The sequence below is a fragment of the Anopheles bellator genome, chromosome 2 (genome assembly GCF_943735745.2).
Source record: "Anopheles bellator chromosome 2, idAnoBellAS_SP24_06.2, whole genome shotgun sequence".
Taxonomy (NCBI): domain Eukaryota; kingdom Metazoa; phylum Arthropoda; class Insecta; order Diptera; family Culicidae; genus Anopheles; species Anopheles bellator.
This window is the reverse complement of record NC_071286.1, coordinates 10,771,503-10,794,182: the sequence shown is the minus strand read 5'-3', so window position 1 is coordinate 10,794,182 and position 22,680 is coordinate 10,771,503. Positions and strand designations below refer to the sequence as shown.

Sequence of the window (22,680 nt, the reverse complement as noted above, 5' to 3'; positions counted from 1 at the left end):
ACAAGCTCGTCTTTGGAGACAGGTACACAGTGAAAGAGTTTAACAAAGCTTGTTTATTGGTAAAAACATTAAGCCTAACAACCTCCGTCTCGTCCTTTGCTCTCATATCCGGTACCATCGAACGTCTATATTAACGTACATTTTCGCAGCCTTTCGCATTTGCATTCTTTCCGCACTTCGTTGCCCGAAAGCCACCAAAAACCGTTGCCGATCAACGCTATCTAACCGCAATCGGGCGCCTATCCCCATTCCGATACGAGCGAGCAACGAACGGCATCGGAGAAAGCGAACGGCATCGTGGTGGCGTTGTTGTGTTGAATGCTAAACCACTGGAAATGGCGATAAAATTACAACACCGAAACCGCAGCGGACGCGGACATGACTAACAAATCGGTTGCCCATCATTAGCGTGCGCCCCGGAGGTGAATGATTCCATTTTATCAACACCATTTTCGGATGCGCTCTTGCGTCGGATGGAAAGATCCGCATTCAAAGTGGTCCGAGATATGCAACCATTTAAACATCCTTCCCGTTGCAAAAATAAAGAATCGGTTCGATCATTTGCTACTTTCGCGTCACCTTCCGCGCAAGCAATTGACATGCTGCTTGGTCGATCGCCATTAGCAGCCTCTGCCAGCGTACGGAATGTGACCCACAAACTTTCCCAGCCGCGGGTGCCAGAGAACGCGGGAAGAAAGAGGTCCGCCAAATACCATACATCGTCTGCGGAACGCCAAGGTAACACGGCACGCATAAATAAGCATGTTCGATGTTGGATTTGAATAAAACAAAACCCGTCGGCTGATTGGCGGGCCGGACCGTTTGGGCTCGATCAGAACGAAGTCACAACGAAGGGTTGGGGGCCCACAAGGGTTGAAGGGGAAGCAAAGATCGCGCGCAACAGCGCCTAAGGCGGATTAGAACGAGCTAGCAGAACAGTGCGCCTATATTCAGTGGCCTTCAGCGATCGCGTATTGAGGACAGGTTTCTGTTTGTTCGTTTCTGTGGGGCATTGTGTATGTACGCGCATTCTTTTAGATGCCACTTTATTGGATTATCCCTCAACTTGACTGTTAAGCGTCTCGTGCAGCGCGGGATGATTAATGATTAATCAAAACTCGCAATGCGGGTATAGAAAGAATTTCAAATTTAACGTCTCACGTGAAACAAGAGTTTGAAGTGTTAAAACACGAATATACGAAATTCTCTAAAAATAATCGTTGAAACCTTCAATCCTTTAATGGATGTAAACGCTAAAAAACCCCAAACCCGCAGCATACTGTGACCGGCGGGCGAACAACTGCCACCAAGCCCACCAAAAAGTGATGATCATCGAATCGTCGCTATTGTGTCACCGTTGTTGATGAAGCATCAAGGTGGCATTCCGCGACCAAAGATGGGAAACAATTTTTTTAAGCGATAAACCACTTAGCGCATTCCTTATGAACCTCAGAAACGATGCGGCCTGAAGACTGCCTGATTTGAATCTGTGATGTAACTTAAAGAGGAGCCAAAACATAAAAACCTAAGAAAAACAGAACTTATGTAAAGCGTGCTCAACGAGGCTACGCCTTAACGCGTCACCGTCGCTATGTGCGAGAGAAATGGGTTTGCCTGTTGGGCGAGTCCTACGCATTCATATACCGTATTTTTCCGTGTACAACGCGCCCCTTTTTCCCAATTTTTTTAGCTCCAAAATCTTGGTGCGCGTTATACAAGGGTAGTAAAAATGTTGTCCCCTCTAAACATACAAGTGTGCCCTTTTAGGCACATATTTTATGGTATTATTCAACATATTACGAAATGAAACATTTGTTAGGAATATAATTATCCATACAATATTGTTACAGATAATATATTCCTATATTTGGTGGTCTTCTATCTTATATACATTCTGTCGAATAAGTATCGGGAATTTGTGATTTAAAAAAAAAGTTTTATTTGATTTTCGATTTTTTTCTTGCGTAATGTTACTACATATGTCACTCACTTATGTTGAAAACTTCGGCTATTTTTTAAGCTTAGTTGAACGTGTTTTGTCTTATCGGCGATTTCTGTCTTCTCCTAAATTAATTGACCACAAAGCGATGTTTTTGGTCTTAATAGCTTCACCATTAGCCACAGTCAACATTTTGAATGCGTCCGCGCTCTTAATTTCGTTTTCTACAAAAAATTGGATATAGATTCCTTGCCATCCATTTTTGGAAGAGAAAAAAATCTCCGATGGGCCAAGACACTAGCACAGTACAACAGCTGTAAAAGATTAAGTGATAAAATGGCCGAACCTTTTCACCATAAGTCACTGATATGTGTAGCAATCTAACCCCACAAAATAATGGAACAAAGCATGTTTTCTAAATCACAAATTTCCGGATACTTTATTGTCACAATGTACCTCTTCAGAGAGTGATAATGAGGAGTACATTAAACAGCAATTAGAGAATATCAATTTGTCAGCAGTGAATCTGAGTTTGAAGATTATTACGAAATATAAAATACTAGTATGTCTTTTGCAATGTATACACATTTTATCTTTAGTCTACTTTAGAATATTTATAGCATATTTACAATAATACATGACTATCATTTGGTATTTGTTGGATATCACATATCTGAAAAATGTATAATAAAAAACTTATTTTCCCAATTTTTTTCTCTTATAATAAGGGGGCGCGTTATACACGGGTGCGCGTTATACACGGAAAAATACGGTAATTTGTTATGCACATTGGTGAGTTATGTTGCGGGCGCGTTTGTTGTTGCTGGCTATTCAAATTAGACAACCCATACTTTGCCGCAGGTTCCTCATTCGCCAACGCAGTGAACGGCGCTGACTACGGAACTGCATTGGCAAGGAACAAGCATTTACAAGGAACTGCATCGGTGCACTTCGAGGATGCATTCCAAAGGGTTGCACTTTCACTTCACCGTCTGTTCGGCTCCAAATACTGCATTTCGCACGTTCAACGATAACCATGGTTGGCCGTTTTCTACTCACCAGGTCGTTGTGGGACAATGCGTAGCGATGACAATTTTCTTAATGCAATGCTTCACTATTACGTAAAATCGATTGACGGGGAAAGCGTGGAACTAATTCCGCAGGCAAAACACAATGCCACAATGTACTGCCGAAACAAAACTCAGCGCATATTTTTACACTGTCGTCGCCACACTTTGCCCTGCTGCTCAAAATGACGTTTTTGCTTGTGGCCAGCTGCTCAAGAGGCCAACCGTACCGAAGTGCCGCGAACGCAATACCGTGGGAAACTAGAAACTAGAAACGAGCCGGTTTTCTGGTTTTCTTGTGTTTATCCTCACAAGACGAGTGGCGGTTGGGGGTGGGGCAATGTTGATGTTGATGTTTCTGACGTACGCTCAGTTGTCAGCTCGTGGCTGCGTTCAAATGCTGAATTGCTGAGTGAACAATCCAATTCCCGCGATTGACAGCAACCCGAATGGGTAGTATAAACCAAATTGAAAAATAACATATAAACATTCGGCCGAATGGATCTGAGCAGCAGCGAGATTTTGTTGGAAATCTGTGTCGACTCTATCGAATCAGCTATCGCCGCCGTCCTGGGGGGGACAAATCGTATCGAGCTTTGTGCCGCCCTCAGCGAAGGCGGCCTCACGCCAACCGTTGGTTTGCTGCGCGAGGTGAAGCGATTCATTGCCGGAACGCCCCGGAAAGTTCCTGTTTATACGATGATACGATGCCGAAGAGGAAGCGATTTTCGCTACGATGACCACGAAATGAGCATCATGACCACTGATCTTGAGATGCTGGGCGCAAACGGTGCCGATGGCTTCGTTTTTGGAGCTCTCGACGAGTTCGGCAATGTTCATCGGAAGCATTGCGAACAGATGGTGGCAGCGGCCCACCGTACGTCGAAGACCATTCCGATAACGTTTCACCGCGCCATAGATTGCACACCGGTGGATAAGCTAAGCGACAACCTACAGCTCATTGCCGAGCTGGGATTCAACACTGTGCTTACAAGCGGCTTAAAACCCACGGCAATGCAAGGTGTAAACACAATAGCGCGAATGAAATCCATTGTCGATGAGATAAATAAGGTGCGTAAAATGAAGCTGGCGCTCCTAAGACACCATACATTACTAATCGACACTTTCCACTTATCAGCGGTTTCGACGACAACTGCTCATTATGCCCGGTTCAGGTGTATCGAAAGATAATGTGGTCACATTGTTAAAACTAACGGACTGCCGAGCGGTACATGGATCTGCAAGCATCGAAAAGTCTCCTGTGGAAACTAGCGGCACGTTGGGGGAAAAAAACGTCGATTCGTCGCCGTTAAGAGTTTGCAGCAAATCGATAGTTGAAGACCTACGACGGTTGATCGATGATGAATTCAGACATGATAACACACAATGAATGTATGGTATTACGACGAAAATAAATGCAAAGTTAATCTAATGACAAAAATAAATTGGATATGGAGTTACATCCCATGGTGTATTTATTTTTAAAATGTTCACATAGCGGGTTTCCTCCATCTCCATCGATGTTAGTGGTGGAGCTGTAAACAGACCTGATACCTGCTTGATCTACACCTTTATCAGGACACCATGACGATAGCTACCATGTTACAATTGCTATTGTTTGCAGGATTCCAGAATATCGTTGGAATTCCATTCCCGAGATGGATAAGGGATTCTAAATTTCGCCAAATATTCGATGGCTTAAGTCGTTTGTAATCAGTGTCTCTACGGTACGGTTACGCGTGTTGGTTTTGTTTTACTTAGAGATGCGTAACAATCTCCACTACAACGAAAATGTTCGCCCCTTTTTCGGTTGTTGGATTTGTATGTTATCAAAGTGTGATCGCCCTTTTAGTGTTATCCGCGTGTTTGCCTTTTTCCTAATGATTAAACGCTCAGCATTAACTAAGTTTCGTTACTTTTCGTTTTACAACAATATCTATTTATATATATATATATATATATACTTCTGTTTCTTTTTTTTTGTATTTTCTTTGTAGTTTCACTTCACTCCTATTTGTTTTATCTTAGTTAAGATTTAACGTTTGTTTCCTTCCAATATACATATATATTTTTTGTTTCTTACTTTGTGTGGCAGTGCTAAGGCGAGGACCACTGATGTATACCTCGACAGCCGCTCATCGAAGGGTTCTCGGAAGCAATCGGTGAAAGGACGACATTCTAAAGGAGAATGCTCACTGCCAATAATTGGTTAACGATTCATCCATTACGATTGATGGTGGTGTGATTCACACACATTTTGACGCATAAAACATCTTCAAAATTCGGCGCCGACACGATTCACACACCGATACAAAACGATAAACATTGGAGACGTTGATACATTTCTGCTTTCCAAATCAAAAAACACCGACAAACAATCTCTACCAATCTGTTTTCTGCCATTGCTTTGCGATCAGCAAGAAATGTTTACATACAATTTTTAGTGTTCTCAAAGCAAGATGCTGTGGCACGAAAACAAATTAGAAACGCCTTGTGCCGAGTATGACGAGGAAGTGCAGAAAATGTATTTGCTCGCGACAAGGAGAGCACAATTGACCCTTTCTTCTACCGAAACAACAATTATTGATGTTCTATCGCGATTTAAGGAGACCACCAGACGATAGGCGTTGCTGTTGACAGCCGAGGAAGAAGATGCACACCATTTCAAACGAAGGTAAGGAATGAATGTTAAGGAATGTATCGTTGGGTTTGTTTAGCAAGCGAACTTTGGATCGGATTTCCTATTTTCCATATTCTCTCTTCTTCACTGCCAAGTTTCAAAATCGATAACTCAATGGTCGCTGACGACTGTATACACCATTGGCCCTTTCCTACGTCGCCACACATTTTTTATTACTTATCGAGCCAAGAATGGGAAAATATTAGTTTAGCTTTTGTTGGGAAAATATTTGCAACATACATAGAACAAGTACCGCATGGTATGTGTTTGTTTAACGTTGAGGCAACGAAAGAAAAACTGACCCAAATGTAATCAATCGAATGCGATAAACATAAGAAAACAATTATAACATGTAACAACAATAGTTTGAACGCACCGCTAGAAGATGACGTTTTTGTTAAAACTTAGTTCCTACATGTAATCTGCATAAGGCCTGGTTTGTGTGTGTTGTGGCCACAAAAAAGAAAACAACAAACAGTCCTGAACTAAACGACGGGAACGAGCCTCGCATTACTAACGTTATGCGGATACGTTACTTATTTTCGGCCTGAGACCAACACGCGACCGTCTGGTGATTGTTATGCCAGTCAGCTTTAGCACCAAACAGTAACCATTTTACGGTATTCTCTCCTCGTTGTTGCGGCTAGGTTGTTAAAAAGGATCACTGCACCTGCACAGATGTTGAACTCCGTGACAACACAAACTGGAGTGTATGTCACGAAGGATGCGCCGTGATCATGCCGGATGAAAAAAGCACATGATTTCACTTACGCAAAAAGACAGCAAATGCTACTCTTGCGGTTGGGGATAGCGAGGAAAAAGAAACACCGTACCGAGGTGTTGTTGGAAGTACCGTTAGATGTTTAGGCACGGTCACAATGGTCTTGAGTGGTACCTAAACATTCTGGAAACATTCGCCAGCCGGCTTACGGTCATTGGTCTTTAAGCTCCTTAAGCTATAAGATAATGCCTTACGCTGTTACGCGCTACGTGCATCTCTGACTATCGGTTTGTGTGAATGGGTGTAAAAGGAAAATCTATGTTGAAAACGGCATTTAACAAAATGTATCTGAAACGATTAAACTGTACTGTTTTGTGTGTCCTTTGCATGAATATTGTGTTTCACCATACTACCCATACGTGATGTAACGGCACGTATCCTGACCGTGCCCTCACGATGAGCAGTGCTGGCGTGCATAGAACTCGTTCTGCCGGAGTCCTTTAGTCGTTGAATTTACGGTTCATGTTGAGACCGAAGAGGGCATTACGGATTTCCGGTACCAGTTGTTGAGCGATCAGCTCCAGCCGGGACTCAAGAGTGTTCGAAACCTGGAATGGCGGGAAACAAGGGACGTTAACTTGCGATCCATTTAGTTGATGGCTGATACTGTTTAATGCTCAAAAGGAATACCTTAATGCGTCCCGCTTGTGCCAAAAGCTCAACACCACCTGTGTTATCGGCGGGCAGGAAGGACTCAGTATCCAACGTGACCACCACATCGCGACCACACTTCGACTTGTACGCTTCGACAGCCGCCGGCAATATGTTTTGGATGACCTGGGCGTCCACCTGACGGCCACGGATAAGCACGTTGGCTTCCATCAGCTAGACGGGGGGAAGATACCGTTGGGAGCGTCATTCATCGACACTTCTCACCTCTGCTTGCAATCAATCTAACCTGAAGCAATCCCTGAGCGATGAGGGCAGTCAGAATTTCGCCATAACGGCCAGCATCCTTGGTAACCTCGCCGAGGCGTCGGCGGCATTCGTCAAGCACGCTGCCAACGTGATCTTCGCGTACCTTCAGCACTTTCAGACGCGCCTGATTTAGCATGTTCGACGACTGGATCTTCTTCTGCAGCTCGACCTGCTTCTCCTTCTTTTCGTAGTACTCCATGATCTTCAGACGTTGCTGCTGCACCAGACGGCCTTTCTCGATGTTGAACTCCTCCTCAGCCTTTGCATCGATCTCTTCGGCTTTTTCGTTGGCCTCCTGCTCGATGAAGGCCATCATATGCTTGATCTAAAACGGGATCAATAAGTGCGTGTAGCTCCTGTTGTTCGTTACGTTGGTATCGTGATTCTACTACAGAAAGTAATTTTGCTGCCAGATAAACAGTTGCTCACAATTATCATGGGAGTCATATGACATCAATGGTTACGTCTGACAATTATCTAACCATCCATTTTTTGATACAAAAGACAGATCGAAATCCTTCGTGCATTTGCCTTTCATGAAGCTATTGTCCGGTCATTGTGTTTCACTTAGACGCACGGAACGAAGTATTTTCCGCTTTCGGACACTCGGCCGACAGTCTTACTGTGATGGCAATGTGATGGGTCATGTGATCAAGATTTCTTGAGCGTAAATATGGGACGAGTAGTAAGCCGGCCATTGAAAATACAGGCGTACACTGGTGCAAGCATTGGTCGCATCAGCACAGCCACTCCTTTTTAGTTGATATCTTTAGCTTTTGTGTTTAAAATTTACTTAAAACCGACAAAAATCTGTAGTAAACAGTCGCTTCGAAGACGGTTCTATCTCGCTCTTTTTTCCTCTCTTGGTTTGCATCTTGTTCGCTCTCCCGCTCGGTTTGACACTTTTCACATGACAAGGGTCTCGTGACCCTAGAGAAGATGGCTAGGCAATGCAGACACCGTGGGTTTCGAAGTAATTTACTCTCGTTTTACCAAACATTTTATCCATTTCGTGGCCAACATATTCACAACATACTCTACATTTGTACAACTCCACTTGCAACAGAGTGTGATTGTGGCTTTCGAAACCGAGGCTTCAATGACAAACGAGATAGGAGCTGAATTGGGAATGCGCATATCGGCCATAAAACTGGGCACCGATATGGTTTGCAAGATTTCGCGAAGAACCAAGAAGTACTTAGTCAATGCAATATCTCTTACCTGCTTCTGGACATCTGCGTCGCTAAGAGCCATTTTGCTGGTGGAGTTGGTGATGCAAACGGCAAACTAGCCAGTCCAAGGAACACAGCATTCGCGTGCAAGGCGAAGGAAAGGAAGGCGTACATGATGATGACAATGAGCCAATACATAAAATTAATTATTCTAATAGTGAACGTAATATTCTTTACAATCTTTTAGTAATGTCCAGAAACGTACCGTGAAGAAGAAGGTCCGACGAGCCGTGTGGTGCGTGTGTGTTGCAGTTCCGATTCGAGCCGAATGACGAGTTTGCCCGAATGAAGTAACGATTTTGCCCGATGATTTCAGTTTGACAAAATTGCTCACTCTGGTGTTCTCACGTTCGAGGACATTTTCTCATCGCAAATTTCACCGTTTTCGACGTTCCAAGCTGTCATTCAAGTGTCATTTCATTTTTCAACAATATTTTTCATACCTACTTTTAAATGATTCATTCATTATGGACTTTTCTTCCTAAAATCTTTCTTCTTGGTTTTCTTTGCATGTGTTTTGATTAAATCCAACATTTTATGTGCTTCAAATAACCTTCCTTTTAAAGGTAATTAAAATATTTACATCTAATTCTTTGCCGTCCTTTAGTTCCAATCCAGTCGACGTACTGCCGTCGACTTCGGATGACAGCAGACAGTCGTCTGCAAAATGTGTGCCGCACCTGAAACTCACCACTCGACGAAGGAAAGGGATTGAACCAGCACAATTTGACAGTCGTCCGCGAGATGCGAGAGTGCGGCGATATTGTAGAAAAGCAAACGAACACGAAAGTTGTAATCACGAGCGCACGTCACGCCATTTTCGGACTGCTCCCCGCCCGCGTGAGGGACCATCGGGAATCGTGTTAAAGTGCAAACATTTTTAGCAGCAAAAAGCAATAAGCAACTTCAAGTGTTCGACATCTTGTCGCACACACCAGCGGCACCCACGACCCCCCACACTGCGAGAGCAGCAACTACGTCGCACGACGATTATTTATTGACCCCAAAGGTAACAGAAAAGATGGACCCCCCCTTTTTTACGATCAAGAGGAGTAAGAAATGTCGGACACGATGGTGAAAATTATCCGCCGTGACCGCGCACGGCTTCCGCTATGGGTGGCTCGTCGATTCGCGAAAAGCGAGCCTCCATCATTAAAGCTCGAAGCATTGCGATTGTGCTTCGTTCGAGGTTCGCGCACATACGAAAAAACGCTGGGCACGGCTGATTGCGGTGACCTGCTCCCCCTTTTGCAGAAAAACACGGTTGGGCCGCGTATCGAAGGGGGATTCAGTCCGCTCGCGTTACGGAAGGGCGCGGAGACCATCACCCGTCCGTCAAGCACCCGCTAGGTTTTTTTCTTGCCCTCTTCTTTTTACCTGGCTGTGCGCTCGCAGACACTGTTATTGTTTCTTCCGCTATTTGGGATTGTGACGGATAACAGTATCACAGGCGCGGGTAAGGCATAAAATAGCGGAAAAATCCAACTACTGCACCAAAGAAACGGTTTACTAGGAGGCGGTAAATGGGGCTTCTTGTCGTCTTGGGCAGAATTGCAACACCTACCTCTGTGTACCGATGGATTATCAGCCTGATTGTTGAATTGATAACTAGTTTCGTTTCCGTTTATGAAAAGGGCTAAATATTGCGTGAACTGCCTCCGCGGACTCTCCCGATTGCGGGTCGTTTCTCCGCATCTTCGCCACTTGCTACCAAAACGACGGGAACTTTTCTTTGTGTGCGTTGTATTCGATTTTTTGTCCTCCTGTAGGCTTCTTATGATTTTCCCATGCATATATGTGTTTATTGCAACGTATTAGGAGTATCGGATATCGTGTGGCAAAAAAGCACAGTATTCGTATATAATGTGCAGCAAAAGCAATTAGTTTCTCGGGCTCTTTGACCATTTCGATAACCCGGAAAAGGACGACGATGGAATCCCGTTTGAAGCTTGTTTTCACGGTGGCATCTCCTGCAAACTTGGTGCCGAGTTATCCCCATGGCACTCTTGTGTGAGTTGGCTCTGATAGTGTAAAATGCTGTCCTCCTCTCCGCAGGAGCACTGCCGTTTCCGTGTTTTCTGGGAAGAAGTGTACAGTGACACAGAGCGCGCTGTCAGCTCCGATCGTGTGTCACGCTGCTTGTAGCTGTGTTGTTTGGACTAGTGCAGCGTAACAGTGATCAACTATTGTTCCGCCTCTGGTAATACAATGCACCAGTCGTCCAGACGGATAATCAAAGAGTCTAATAGCAGTATCATTGACACTTTGGACCGAGCTCCTCCAATCGATATAACGGTTCCAATCCACGATCGTTGGGTGTGTTATTGTGACGTTTTGTGTGCTGCCCGAAGTGTGTGTCTCAGTCGTCCATTTTACGTCTAATTTCCATTCGTTTCGCGAATTTCGCGAGCAACCTAAAGTAATCCTTGCGTAGAACTGCATCAAAAGTGGTTTATCCAAAGATGAGTTTCTTAATGAGATGATGATGAACGAGACGGCATTCCAGAGTGCATCAGTGTGTTGCTTGGACAGGTACACACATCCCGTTTCGGTGATTGTTAGTGCGTGCTAAGTGCGAACCTAAATATGGCCGATTCGCATGGTGTTACGTTATTTAAAACAGTGATCAATACACAATTGAATCTTGTCGGCCTACTTAGGTTCGCGTCGTGACCATGAACACGGAAGCAACGAAATATTTTTATTGTGTTTTGCAATCAAGCGAGCGCGTTTATGGTGGGGAAACGAAGTGTGCTGAGAGTTCATTGTCCGGGTTGGGTGTTTCCTCATTCCCTTCGCGGGTGCGTTTTACATCTCTTGTGGTTAATAATTCGCCATTCTTTCCAGCACCATTCTGAGGAGCCGCAGCGCAACATAAACATACGACTGCGGCCGCAAGGGTCCGGGGCCCCACGAAGAAAGTTAAACGTCATTCTCTGGGATCCTGTGTGCGTTCACGGCAGTGAGAGTGTATGTGTATGTGCGCGCGCTCATGTGAAAGAGAAAGGAGCACACACTCTGTTGGTGTGTCCGGCCGTCCTGTGCGTCTGCGGTGGTGGTTGTGTTTGTTTGTCGTCGTCCCGATCTGTCAGTTGGCGATTATCTACGTGAGACGAGCAAAAATCCCGAGTGAAGGTTTCGCTGGCTGGCTGGTTCGTAGCTCCAAAACGCATCTAGGTAAACTGTGTGGAAAGTGCACACCCGCCGCGGAATCTGGATTATCGAGCGAAGAATAGTGGCTTAATGTGGAAACAGTGAATGCGGGCGATTAGTGTGACAAACGGAGAAATAACTCAGGTGCAGCGGAAGAAGTATCCCCATCGGAAGGACACTTTTTTCAATCCCTCCATTCTGCCAGGGCTGGAAGGATCTGCTAGGCCCCCAGTTCGACATAGCCACCAATCGGTGACCCCATTCTAGACGTTCCTTTCTCCGCACCGCCACCATCGCTGTGCCCTTCCTGTACCGTGTGTGCCTCTAGGCGTGGAGAGGAGGCGCTAGTGCCCCTTCGACACCCCAACTATCGCACCATCCTTCTCCGGCGTGATGGCGTGCCTGAACACTCTGAAACTTGAAATAAAAACACTCGAGCAGGTCTTCCCCAAGAACCATGAACGTTTCCAAATCCTCAACGCGACCGTGGACGAGCTGAGCTGCCGTTTTATCGGGCGCAACGGCAAGCAATACGTAATCCATGCCAACATTACGGTAAGTTGCGGAACTCGGAACCAACAACAACCTCCTCGTATGGGATGCGTAAATAGACCCTTATACATTTCTTGAGTCGGAACATTGACATCGGGATCAGAGTACGGGTTAGGAACGATCCACGGAGTTTCAGTGTTTCACAAATCATATTTCGTCACATTGTTTGCTTGGGTTTGTTCGAGAGTGCGAAAAATAGAACTGGTGCGGCATACCTCCCCAATGCTACCTTTATTTTGGAAGGTCAAGTTCATATTTCACAACGCGCGACTGTGGTTCTTCTCGGGGAGTCCTTTACCGAACGCGTCGAACGAACCCCTGATTTTGGTGGGGACTCTTGTGTGTATGTGTTGCTGTTTTTCTCCAAGAAGAGCTGCACACCGGAATCGCATTTGACGCATCGATGGTGCATACTTCGGTCGGTTGTCCATGGTTGTCCTTTCAATGTGTCCAATGGTGGGTTTATCTGCAGTTCCTCTGTCTATGAAACGTACGTGGTTATGACGAGGGATCGCAAAAATCTTTAAATTTTAAAAATATAAAATTTTCCTACATTCTTTCACGTTCATCAAATGCAAATCAAACCGCCGATAGTGAGCGTACAGTAGTAACCCGCGAGCTATGATCTCCTGTTACGTTTGCTTGGACCATTTCTAGCGCGGGCTTAGTAGTTCACGGGAAGTCAACAACAAAGAACTAACGCACCAAAAAGGAGCACTCGAATCCGAAAGTATCACAAATCACACCGATGTTGCCGATCCTTGTTTCTTGATCGGCCGCTAAAAGCACATAACAGCTGATACGTAGTAGAATGAACGAAGGAAGCAATTGAAGGATATTTTTATGATGCAAATTCAATTGCATTTCAATGGTCCACATTTACGGTTCCCTAGAGATAAAACAAAAGTTCAATTCTTCACGTGTTATTGAGTTCGAACGGTTCACGTTTCATTCATTCTTTTGTGCTTGCTTATGCATTTGATATTCTAATCATTAGCATATCCTGTGACCAGTGGTTATCTACGGAAACACGGAGAGGTATAACATACACGGCCACGGCCTGCACGGTCAGTCGGTGTTTTTTTGCGTTTCGTACCGGGATGTTTTTGATGCACACGATGTTGTGCACTGCGTGCGTTGCACTGAGTGATGGTTCTGAAATAGTCTACGATTTAATGGGATCAGTCATTTAGTCAGTGTTTCTACGATGGAAATGTATCGGTTCACAAACAACGTTATATTGCTGCATTCCCAAAATCTGAGAGGCTATAAGGTCAAGAAAAGTCTATAATAAAACATGGTTATGGTAATGTAATGGTAAATTGATGTTTCTTTTTATCACCTTCCAGGAAACATACCCATCAACACCGCCAGTATGGTTCGCAGAGAGCGAGGACACAAGCATAAGCAACGCTGTACAAATACTTACGAACACTAAAGGTTTAGATAATCATGTTATAAATCAGGTAAGGCTTTCAATTCATAGTCCCACTAATGTCTAATTGGCGAAATGCGTTGAAACTCAGATATAAAACGTTCCATCGTGTCGTTTTCCGAAGGTTCACATACTACTACGCGAACTCTGCCGGCAGCACACGGTACCGCTACCTCCAGACCTGGAAACGCTCAAAAAGGCCTTCCAACCGAACGGCGGGGCCGTCCTTCAGCTTCAGGCCGCCCATCAGCAGCACGGTATGCCACCTCAGCAGCTCCTTTCGCCGCACCAACAGCTGCAAATGCAGCAGCAGCAACAGCAGCAAATCGAAGAGATTGACTCGGACTGTGATGATATCGAAGATGTTGTGGGCGAAAGCGATCAGGAGAGCGAAGGTGAAGAGGATTTACCGCTCGAAATGGACGATGGTCGCAGCACAGCAAAGGTATGAAACGTGCAAATTGCTACCTTGTGTCGTGTCCTGTACAAGCCAGTCTAATACCAGATTGACACCGTTTCTATGAGCGAGTTGTAAGAACCGATCGCTAGTAGGTTGGAGTGGTATCAGAATCATACAAGAAGAAGATAGTTTGCGGCAAACGTTTGTTGCAAATGGAGCGACCGTCATTCGAAACAACTCACCCATTCTTTGTCAATGTCTCGTTATCGACCGGGTTCCCTTTCGTTATGTTGAGTGTTTGGTGGCAAATTCTTCCTCATCGCTATACCGTTCCATTTGCGGTTCTTATCACAATGACCTATATTCTTTGTACCACTCCCCAAGAGTGTGTGCCGTGCACGTAAGTTTTTAAGACCTTTTGTTTCATTTGTTTTGTACACCACCTCCTAACGGTGGTAAATAAGGGTGGAAATCGAAGAGACGCTACAATTTTCCACAACAAACCTTATTTATGTGTTCTAACAAACGGTGTCCCGTTTACTACACGCATTTTGCAGCACTTTAAGGGGTAGCTGTCGCGGCGCCTTCGAACTGCTGGGCTTGCATCGTCGCCGTTTCTTGTTATTCGATGCATTTGCACATTTCAGCTGGCCACCTTCCTTCCTAATCGATTTCCCGTGTGAAATTGACGAGTAAGGCATTTTTTTGAATAACAAACAACGTACTTACTCGTGACGATCGGCTATCGTGCGTGCCTTGTTTATGTGCTCTTCCGTTGGTTCCTTTTTTGGTTTAACATCGAATTGTGGGACTGCATTTCCGCCAATGTAACATTCTGACTAACACGGTTGTAGAAAGACGAAATGGAGGTTGAGCACCTAGCCACACTGGAGAGATTGAGGCAAACGCAGCGACAGGACTACTTGAAGGTAAGTATAATCGAGCCCTTTGGTTGTTCTCTTTCCATTCTTTGCTGTTCCCATGTATTCTTTCCTCTCGCATGTAGGGTTCCGTGTCCGGCTCGGTGCAGGCGACCGACCGATTGATGAAAGAGCTACGTGACATCTACCGATCGGACTCGTTCAAAAACAACATGTACTCGATAGAGCTGGTGAACGATTCGATCTACGAGTGGAACATCCGCCTGATGTCCGTCGATCCGGACAGTCCGCTGCACAACGATCTGGTGTTGCTGAAGGAGCGAGAGGGCAAGGATAACATACTGCTGAACATTATCTTCAAGGAGACGTACCCATTTGAGCCACCGTTCGTGCGCGTTGTGCATCCGATCATATCCGGTAGGAGTCCAGCCTTGATTCGGCGGATCACTCTCGTATTAACTTCCTTCTTGTTGTTACACGCTGTAGGGGGCTACGTACTGGTAGGTGGTGCAATCTGCATGGAACTGCTCACGAAGCAGGGCTGGAGTTCGGCCTACACGGTGGAAGCGGTCATCATGCAAATCGCGGCCACACTAGTCAAGGGCAAGGCGCGAATACAGTTCGGTCCAACCAAGGTGAGACACGCTACGATACGATACGATTGAAACGGGGGGCGGTGAATGCCGCCAGAATGTACCCCGTTTCCGTCTCAACAATCGAATCGAGGGACAATCGAAGACGGCAGCTTACCCTCCTTTAGTCTACTTCGCAGGGCCAGTACAGCTTAGCTAGAGCGCAGCAGAGTTTCAAATCGCTCGTACAAATACACGAAAAGAACGGTTGGTTCACACCTCCGAAGGAGGACGGTTAAGCGGAAGGAAACAGCAACAACAGCAACGCGTGCGCCGCTGTTTGCTGCTCGGCGACAAACGAATGTTGCCATCGAAGCGAAGACGGTCGATCGGTTGATGATGATGATGGTTGTGTGACGATGACAATGATGGATACAATTACGGAGAGGCTGAAAGTCGGCAAGTTCTATTGGAGAAGCGTCGTCGAATGTTCGGCATCGGCGCAACCAGCAACTTATGTCGCCACGGACACGGTGCGACGATACGGGAAAAGGATGAGTAAACAAAACCACACAACAGAAAAATACTTTCCCTCACACCCTTACTTCACCCTTCCCTCCCTTCGTTTTAATCATTTAGTTCCTAGCGTTTAAGTGTATGAAAACGTAATACGCATGGTAGGCCACGAAGGGCAAACAAGTGACGATAGAGAGAGAGAGAGAGAGCGAAAAAGAAGCTCCTGCGAAAAGTGTGCTTGAGAAAACAAATGTGTATATGCGATCGATTGTATGAAATTATTCTTGAACTCTCGTGTGTGTGAATAACAAGACTCGAAAATGTGCAGCAACATTAATAATGATGATGCGAATGGTGACGATCGATAGAACAACGTTATAGATAAGCGAAAAACCCATTTGCTAATGAAATACAACGGCGCACCGCCCCTTCATTTGTCCAACACACACAGTCTTGATCTTGATCAACCCACAATGATCATCGTCCACTTTGCATCAACGAATTTACGTTAGTCTCATTACGTGGTGTCCTGGCAGCTTTACGGACCACAATAGAGGGCAATATTGTAATTAATATTTTTGTTGATGGTTTTCATTCAAATTTCACTGTGGTAAAAAGGGATTAAATAAGGGCAGCTTGCGAAAACCCGTTATAGAAGCGATGGGTTGATGAAAGCGAATAAGCGAATGACGATAATGGCGTAATGGCGAGTATGGCGAGCAAAAAAGGGAAACTCGATCGATCTCTTCGGATGCTTCTAATGCTAGTATTCTTTAGATCTTCACGAATAAAAGTTGTCTATAATTAACTTCTGGACAATTGTGTAACAGAGCCAAGCAGCTTTTTTTTAAATACGTTGCGAATCAGATCAAGCGTGGTATGCGCCTATTGTCTCGCTTCTAAACTGTAGCACCTGGGTGGGTGCAAGTAAAACGGAAAGTTTACTGGACTGTCTTGTCCTCCGTGTCGGTCCATCGAGCCAAAGTGACAGGATTACGCAAGTATAGGGTGAAGAAAGCGAAGGACGGAGTACGGAGCAGCACCACTTCAAGATCACGATCGCGCGTAAGCCCTTCTTCCAGTACGATCGATCGAATTCCGATCTGGCACAAGCTCAAGTGCAGTGATATATGATGTAGAATAGGAAAAATAAAAATCCGAGAGCGAAAAATTACGCTGCGTATCGTCATACTCGCGCCCCAGTGTGTGATCTATGCTCCACTCCTATTGAGTTACTGAGTTATCGATTACACACCCCGCCGCCACCGTTTGTTTGTTGTGTCGTTCGCGGTTAATAATAATATGTTGTGCATTGTCGTCCTTAGACTGATAGCCCAATTAGTTTACGTTGCGATGGTTTTATCCGCTTTTCTATCACGAACCGCACGATTCACCCATATTCTCTTCGGGGAACGCAAAACGTGTTTTGCATGGCCCCGTGACGTTTTTTACCGTACATTTTCTTCCAAGGTCTAGTAAGAGAACGCGATCGAACACATTGAGTTAATTGAGACTCAGTGCATCCTGTAAACGAAAGCAGTGAATGGTGTCTCGTTGATGCCGCGCTGCTCGCGAAGTTAAACGTTAAACAAAGTTGTAACGTGTAAGTATGGTAAAGCCGGAGACGAGAAGCAGCACACTGTCGGTACAGATAGCAATCAAACAAAGTGCACTAAGAAGTAAACCGTTTGAAAACGGTGCGGAACAAGTGTGTGAGAATCCCTGCAAGGAAATGATACCAAGGCCGAGAGCGGGATGGCCTGCGGTGGGACGCAACAGTGCAACCCAGCGCACAGGACTCCGAGGCAACAAGAGATTTTCCCAGCATTTCTCATAATGCCAACCGGAAACTATTTTAAATCGAAAATTCGGTTCGTTCTTCTCTGTTTCGCCAGAGTGTGACATATGTAAAATAAGTATATACATATATATCAAACGAAGGTGTTTAAATAAAGTGAAAACACTAACAGACGACAGCAAACACAGCCGCATTCAAACAAATACACAACAGAAGGCCGTGAAAATGGCGTAAGCAACAAGCAACACATAGTATGCCCGAAAGTATAGAAGAACGGTGGAAGAAACCAGCATGCTTGGTATGTGTATGAGCGGGAATAAGAGTGACAGAGTGTCAACGTACGTTAGTAAGAATATAAAGTTAAGGACAAACAATAGTTTATATATTAATATAAATATATATATTGGTAAACAATGAAGTAATAAATTCAGAATTTTCAAGCAGAAGAAACATCTACCACAAGACCATCATCATCTTTTCTAAAAAAGAAACGGCGAAAATTCGATTTCTAAGAAGATCACTCATAAGTGCATTTGCTATGCTCTCTGTGTGTGATCGGGTGGAAAACCCTTTCGTTTCTGAAAATTAACTGTAGCCTAAATGCTGAATTGGAACCCTGAAAATCGTTTTAATTCTTTCTTCTTTTCGTTTCTTCGTTTCACAAACAGCACTGTAGTACAAGTTTGCTACTCCTGGCTTAGAACCCTTTCACGTACGTTTTCCTCTTTGGGCGCGTTTCAGTTTCTAGCGGTGTGCTGCTGACGAACGGATGCTGGCGTTCCGGTGAGAGTCCCTTGCAATCGACATTTTCAGCAGGTTCCGTGGTGCTGCCAAGCCGATCGATAGTGAACGTGAATAGTTTGCTTTCAATATCGAAGTTGCTGTTATCATTGTAAGAGGTGTTGCTATCCGTCGATGGACGTCGTGTCGTGCTAACGGAATTGATCCAACTATCGACGCGTTCGGTAACGTCATTGTACGGCGGTAACGTGGTCGGAATTGTGTGATGCACTTCGGCTTCAATGCCGTATCCCCAAACTTCCAACAGTGGGGAAACTAGCACATCTTTGTACTGTTGAAGTTGCTCGATCGTTTGCTGCCATGGTAACGGTTTCTGGTTGCTTCGTCCACTTCGCTGTGCGACTTCCGTCTCAAAATCACTGAAGTCTGTATCGGATGCAACGGACGAAGCGAAATATTCCTCTTCCTTCGGTTCCATCGATTTTGCGCCCTCTTTCTTTGCAATCTTTTTGGGAAGTATTTGTTGCACAAGATCGCTACTGAGCTTACCGGGATAGTTGAATATATCACGAAACCTTTTTAACGGTCTGAAATCAGTTGCCTTGTACGGTGGGTGACCCCTTTGGTGATGTGTGGTCTGTTCTCCGATTAGCTGATCGTGCCATCGTCGGATTACATCCGGGACCGTCGCGTCCTCTCGGTGGCGCTCGCTTGTGTTTGCAGAAATTTTTTGCTGCAAAAGATCACCGCAAGAGTTTTGCAAAACTACGTATAGACAGTCGTCGAACGGAACTAAACATGCTCCGGAATGGCAGGCAAAAAGGCGACGCTTTAGTGGTTGTTGGGCGCTCAAACAGTGTCCCTGTCGTTGAGCCAGTTTGTACGAATCGAAAACCGTACGTGGACGATAGGGATACTGACGGGCCACCATCTTACAGGATGATCGTTCATCATCGCCCGTACCTTGTCGGTTAATCGTGCAGATACAATAATCCATCGCCAGGTGGCTAGCTAGGAGGAGAAAACATTGATCTTCTTTTCGGGTGGCTGCTTTCTCCTCGAAACTGTACGGTAGAAAGTGCATAAACACCGGCCGCTGTCTGAGGTTGTGTGCAAAAACAATAACCACCGTCAGTGACGGTTTAGCATCATCGCAAGAATCTGACCCCGACTGTGCACCCTCGTGAGAGGCAAGCCGTACCACCAACAGATGGTGGCAAGTGGCTATAAAAATCAACCCTACATCCGGGGCCACATCCAACGCACAGTGGCTCTCGCAAGTGTAAATCCATTGAGAGAAATTCTGACCGCCACAGTATAGCAGCTCCGGCGAGGCATCCTCTGATTCTACACGGTAGAGATGAACCATATCGCGATCCAGGCAAGCCAAGATCGAACCATTGTCTACGCAGCGTACCGTAGACCAACCGTCAGAGCAACGCTGGCCGCGAGGAACATCTTTGCAACTAGTATTACCATGGCGCGGGGAATTATCTTTCTGTTGCAGCAAACTGTTGTGTTTCGTAGGTAATTTGAGCTGTTTGACAAATTGCACATCGCCAGCTTTGTTATGCTTGCTGCATTCTATTGTCCATAATCGCAGCATTCTTTGGTAATCGGTTGTGCAGAGGATAAGCATTTTCCGGTGTTTGAGTGCCGTGGGATTTATGGCGCAGACGCTCGCAAATGGCACAACAGAGACGATGGTTGCAAACGGAACCCAACGGCTGATCGGTTTCGACTTATTTTCAACAAGCTGCTCACGCAGGATTACAATCGTGTCGCGTTTCCGTACGAGAACGAAGCATCCCGCGGGATGGTCATCGACAGTGAGTATTTCCAGAATGGGGCCAGCGATATTTGTGTTACAGACCTGTGCTCGGCAGGCTTTGAACTCTTCTTTGTGGCATCGAATGTGCATCACCTCCAACTCTGCTAAACTCTCACCGATCGCTTTGAAGACTGTAGTCCCCGTCGTTCTTGATCTGCCATCGATCGTGCTCAGTGTAGCACAACTGCCACCCGTAAAGTGGTAATCATAGGTAGCTTCCGGATGCAGATAGGGATCAGGGTCACGGTCGAGCAGAGCGGCGTACACGAGGGCTGCGCTATTCTGCATACCACCGGAGGCGTTCAACGATGCCACACGATCGTTAACGGCCCGTTTCGACTTGATATGGCGGTACGCGATGCTGGTGCTTCGTAGCTTCCGACTGTACACGTCTTTTTGACGCAGAAATCGTACCATCAAATCAGGCACCGTCGGCCCGTCCGTTTCTGGGGCGATGTAGAGCGGTGTTGGCAGACCAACGTGCCACCGTTTCTCTGGCTCGAAGTGTTCGAAAATCGTTTCTCTCGTCAGCACATTTGGCTGCAGCGGAAGTTGCAGAAGCGCATGATGAGTGTGTTTACGGATCATGTTCTGATTTTTACCGGTCCAATTTCGTATCGTTGGTTCCAGAAATGGGTGGTGAATCTGTAAAGAGTACACGGGCCATACAAAGGGGCTACCCTTACTTGGTAGGACGAAACTTACCGTACAGCGGTACGCGCCCGGTTTGTGTTTCGGGACATCGGTGAAGGCATCTTTCCGTTGGGATCCTTTTTGCTTGGAGTCATCGTCCACTTCCCGTGTATCATTTTGTTCTTGCTTCTTCCGATCGGAAGCGAGAACGATGTTAGCAGAATCTTTTCGGCGCTCCATGTCGGTCAGAGCAAAGCCAGTCTAAGCGGAATAACAACGCCGTGCACATGGCGGACTAACAATCGGCGCCAACGTTTGTTTGAAGCCCATCGACAACTGTCAAAAAGAAACGTGTTGCCAGATAGGACCATTTCAGTTTATGCAACCAATGTTCTCCCATTGGAATCGGCAGAATTTCGAGACATATCGGTAAGACACCTTTTATGCAACTTTTTAATAACGTTAATCATGCTACACTTTGGAGTAAAAATTCGATCAAACATAAGAACAATTTTGCTTCATCAAACGCGGTGCTTTTAGTCACGATGGCAACAACGTAGCCCACTGACAGACTGCGATGTAAACAAATCAAAAGTCCCGGTTGTGGACGAAAGTGCGTTACATAAACACATATTTGAAACGGTGATCAAACGTGATTAGCGTGTACAGTCAGTCCGTACAATCCTGCAAATGTCCCTTAAATCCAGTGCTCGGGGGTTCCGCAAGGCCCCATCATTATTGCGAAACGCTTTGGAGCAGGTCAAAACCCGGTACAACACTGTCCAGGCACGGCTCGATGCAATCACGCTGCCGGAGCGGTTCAAGGGAACGATTGTGGAGAAATGGGCCACCTATTGGAAGAATCTTGCCATCGATTACCGGGAGATGGTCATCGATACTGGCCGCGGGATGCGTGACCGGCCCGTACGCAGCACTGTGTACCTTACGCTTCTGACCGCCGCCGGATACTCCGGTGCCAACAATCCGTCCGAGAGGGACTTTTACGACCAGTTTCGCCGGTCGTACAACGAACTTTCGCTCGTACATCCCACCTGCCAGAATCCGGTGGCCTCACAGCACGTAACGTTCCTGGAGCGTTGCCATAACGAGGGCCTCCTAAGGCGGTTATCGCTGGGCGTTGTGTCTTTCATGTGGCTCGATAACTACGACAAAGGGCTGGCCACCTACAAGGCCATCTGCCCGTACCTAAAGCCCCGATATCTTACGTTCCACGAGCGGATAGTGGACGTTGGCTTCAACGGGCGCTGGCGACTGCTCGAGCGGAAAATGTTGGACTACGATATCAATGAGGAAAACGTTTGAAAATCTGCGCCTAATGAAATAAGGCTTTATAGGATCCTCGCCTAGGGCAAATGTACACATTCACGGCAATATCTGCTCCCCTTACCAAGCGCAAACGTTCATTTGTTAATAAAATGTTAAGCAACAAACCACGTGTTATTTTTAAACGTTTAGGAAATTGTAGAGAGACTTTGGTTCTGTAACTTGATGACAGTCACAACCTTTATGTATAAAGATAAAAAGGCGCTA

At 45.7% G+C, this 22,680-nt stretch overlaps 5 protein-coding genes across 7 annotated transcripts; 3 read left to right on the top strand and 2 right to left on the bottom strand.

Annotated features, from left to right (window-relative positions):
* Positions 1-3,504: 3,504 nt before the first annotated feature.
* LOC131212591 (copper homeostasis protein cutC homolog) lies at positions 3,505-4,457 on the top strand. The gene is made up of 2 exons (XM_058206509.1): positions 3,505-4,077; positions 4,145-4,457. Exons 1-2 carry the CDS (start codon positions 3,505-3,507, stop codon positions 4,394-4,396), a joined length of 825 nt encoding a protein of 274 aa, XP_058062492.1. The 3' UTR covers positions 4,397-4,457.
* On the bottom strand, positions 4,454-8,907 carry LOC131212148 (V-type proton ATPase subunit E). Its single transcript, XM_058205902.1, has 5 exons — positions 8,823-8,907; positions 8,607-8,672; positions 7,366-7,710; positions 7,098-7,292; positions 4,454-7,015 (listed from the first exon to the last, which is right to left on the bottom strand). The coding sequence occupies exons 2-5, from the start codon at positions 8,637-8,639 to the stop codon at positions 6,908-6,910; spliced, it is 681 nt and encodes a 226-aa protein (XP_058061885.1). The 5' UTR covers positions 8,640-8,672; positions 8,823-8,907; the 3' UTR covers positions 4,454-6,907.
* Positions 8,908-9,389: 482 nt separating this feature from the next.
* Positions 9,390-16,097, top strand: LOC131212582 (ubiquitin-conjugating enzyme E2 Q2). Of its 3 annotated transcripts, none has more exons than XM_058206499.1 (8): positions 9,390-9,626; positions 11,465-12,325; positions 13,672-13,788; positions 13,882-14,202; positions 15,012-15,086; positions 15,164-15,455; positions 15,525-15,673; positions 15,811-16,097. In XM_058206499.1, exons 2-8 carry the CDS (start codon positions 12,164-12,166, stop codon positions 15,907-15,909), a joined length of 1,215 nt encoding a protein of 404 aa, XP_058062482.1. In that variant the 5' UTR covers positions 9,390-9,626; positions 11,465-12,163; the 3' UTR covers positions 15,910-16,097. The 3 variants fall into 3 exon arrangements, with proteins under 3 accessions (XP_058062482.1, XP_058062480.1, XP_058062481.1); XM_058206497.1 differs by having other exon boundaries at positions 15,799-16,097; XM_058206498.1 differs by lacking the exon at positions 9,390-9,626 and adding an exon at positions 10,765-10,817 and having other exon boundaries at positions 15,799-16,097.
* A 2,406-nt stretch (positions 16,098-18,503) lies between these two features.
* Positions 18,504-21,369, bottom strand: LOC131212589 (uncharacterized). The gene is made up of 2 exons (XM_058206508.1): positions 21,202-21,369; positions 18,504-21,141 (listed from the first exon to the last, which is right to left on the bottom strand). Exons 1-2 carry the CDS (start codon positions 21,367-21,369, stop codon positions 18,622-18,624), a joined length of 2,688 nt encoding a protein of 895 aa, XP_058062491.1. The 3' UTR covers positions 18,504-18,621.
* Positions 21,370-21,740: 371 nt separating this feature from the next.
* On the top strand, positions 21,741-22,670 carry LOC131211989 (mitochondrial import inner membrane translocase subunit Tim29). The gene has a single exon (XM_058205696.1). The coding sequence runs from the start codon at positions 21,820-21,822 to the stop codon at positions 22,450-22,452; it is 633 nt and encodes a 210-aa protein (XP_058061679.1). The 5' UTR covers positions 21,741-21,819; the 3' UTR covers positions 22,453-22,670.
* The last annotated feature ends 10 nt before the right edge of the window (positions 22,671-22,680 follow it).

What these genes read in the sequence shown, in the direction of transcription:
- LOC131212591 (XM_058206509.1), top strand. Translation starts at nt 3,505, where the DNA reads ATGGATCTGAGCAGCAGCGAGATTTTGTTGGAAATCTGTGTCGACTCT. An exon ending in TTGTCGATGAGATAAATAAG is followed by an intron (nt 4,078 to 4,144) that starts GTGCGTAAAATG and finishes TCCACTTATCAG; the next exon opens with CGGTTTCGACGACAACTGCT.
- LOC131212148 (XM_058205902.1), bottom strand. Translation starts at nt 8,639, where the DNA reads ATGGCTCTTAGCGACGCAGATGTCCAGAAGCAG. An exon ending in ACGCAGATGTCCAGAAGCAG is followed by an intron (nt 7,711 to 8,606) that starts GTAAGAGATATT and finishes ATCCCGTTTTAG; the next exon opens with ATCAAGCATATGATGGCCTT. An exon ending in CACAAGCGGGACGCATTAAG is followed by an intron (nt 7,016 to 7,097) that starts GTATTCCTTTTG and finishes CCGCCATTCCAG; the next exon opens with GTTTCGAACACTCTTGAGTC.
- LOC131212582 (XM_058206497.1), top strand. Translation starts at nt 12,164, where the DNA reads ATGGCGTGCCTGAACACTCTGAAACTTGAAATAAAAACACTCGAGCAG. An exon ending in TAATCCATGCCAACATTACG is followed by an intron (nt 12,326 to 13,671) that starts GTAAGTTGCGGA and finishes ATCACCTTCCAG; the next exon opens with GAAACATACCCATCAACACC. An exon ending in ATGGTCGCAGCACAGCAAAG is followed by an intron (nt 14,203 to 15,011) that starts GTATGAAACGTG and finishes ACACGGTTGTAG; the next exon opens with AAAGACGAAATGGAGGTTGA.
- LOC131212589 (XM_058206508.1), bottom strand. Translation starts at nt 21,369, where the DNA reads ATGGAGCGCCGAAAAGATTCTGCTAACATCGTTCTCGCTTCCGATCGG. An exon ending in CGGGCGCGTACCGCTGTACG is followed by an intron (nt 21,142 to 21,201) that starts GTAAGTTTCGTC and finishes TACTCTTTACAG; the next exon opens with ATTCACCACCCATTTCTGGA.
- LOC131211989 (XM_058205696.1), top strand. Translation starts at nt 21,820, where the DNA reads ATGTCCCTTAAATCCAGTGCTCGGGGGTTCCGCAAGGCCCCATCATTA.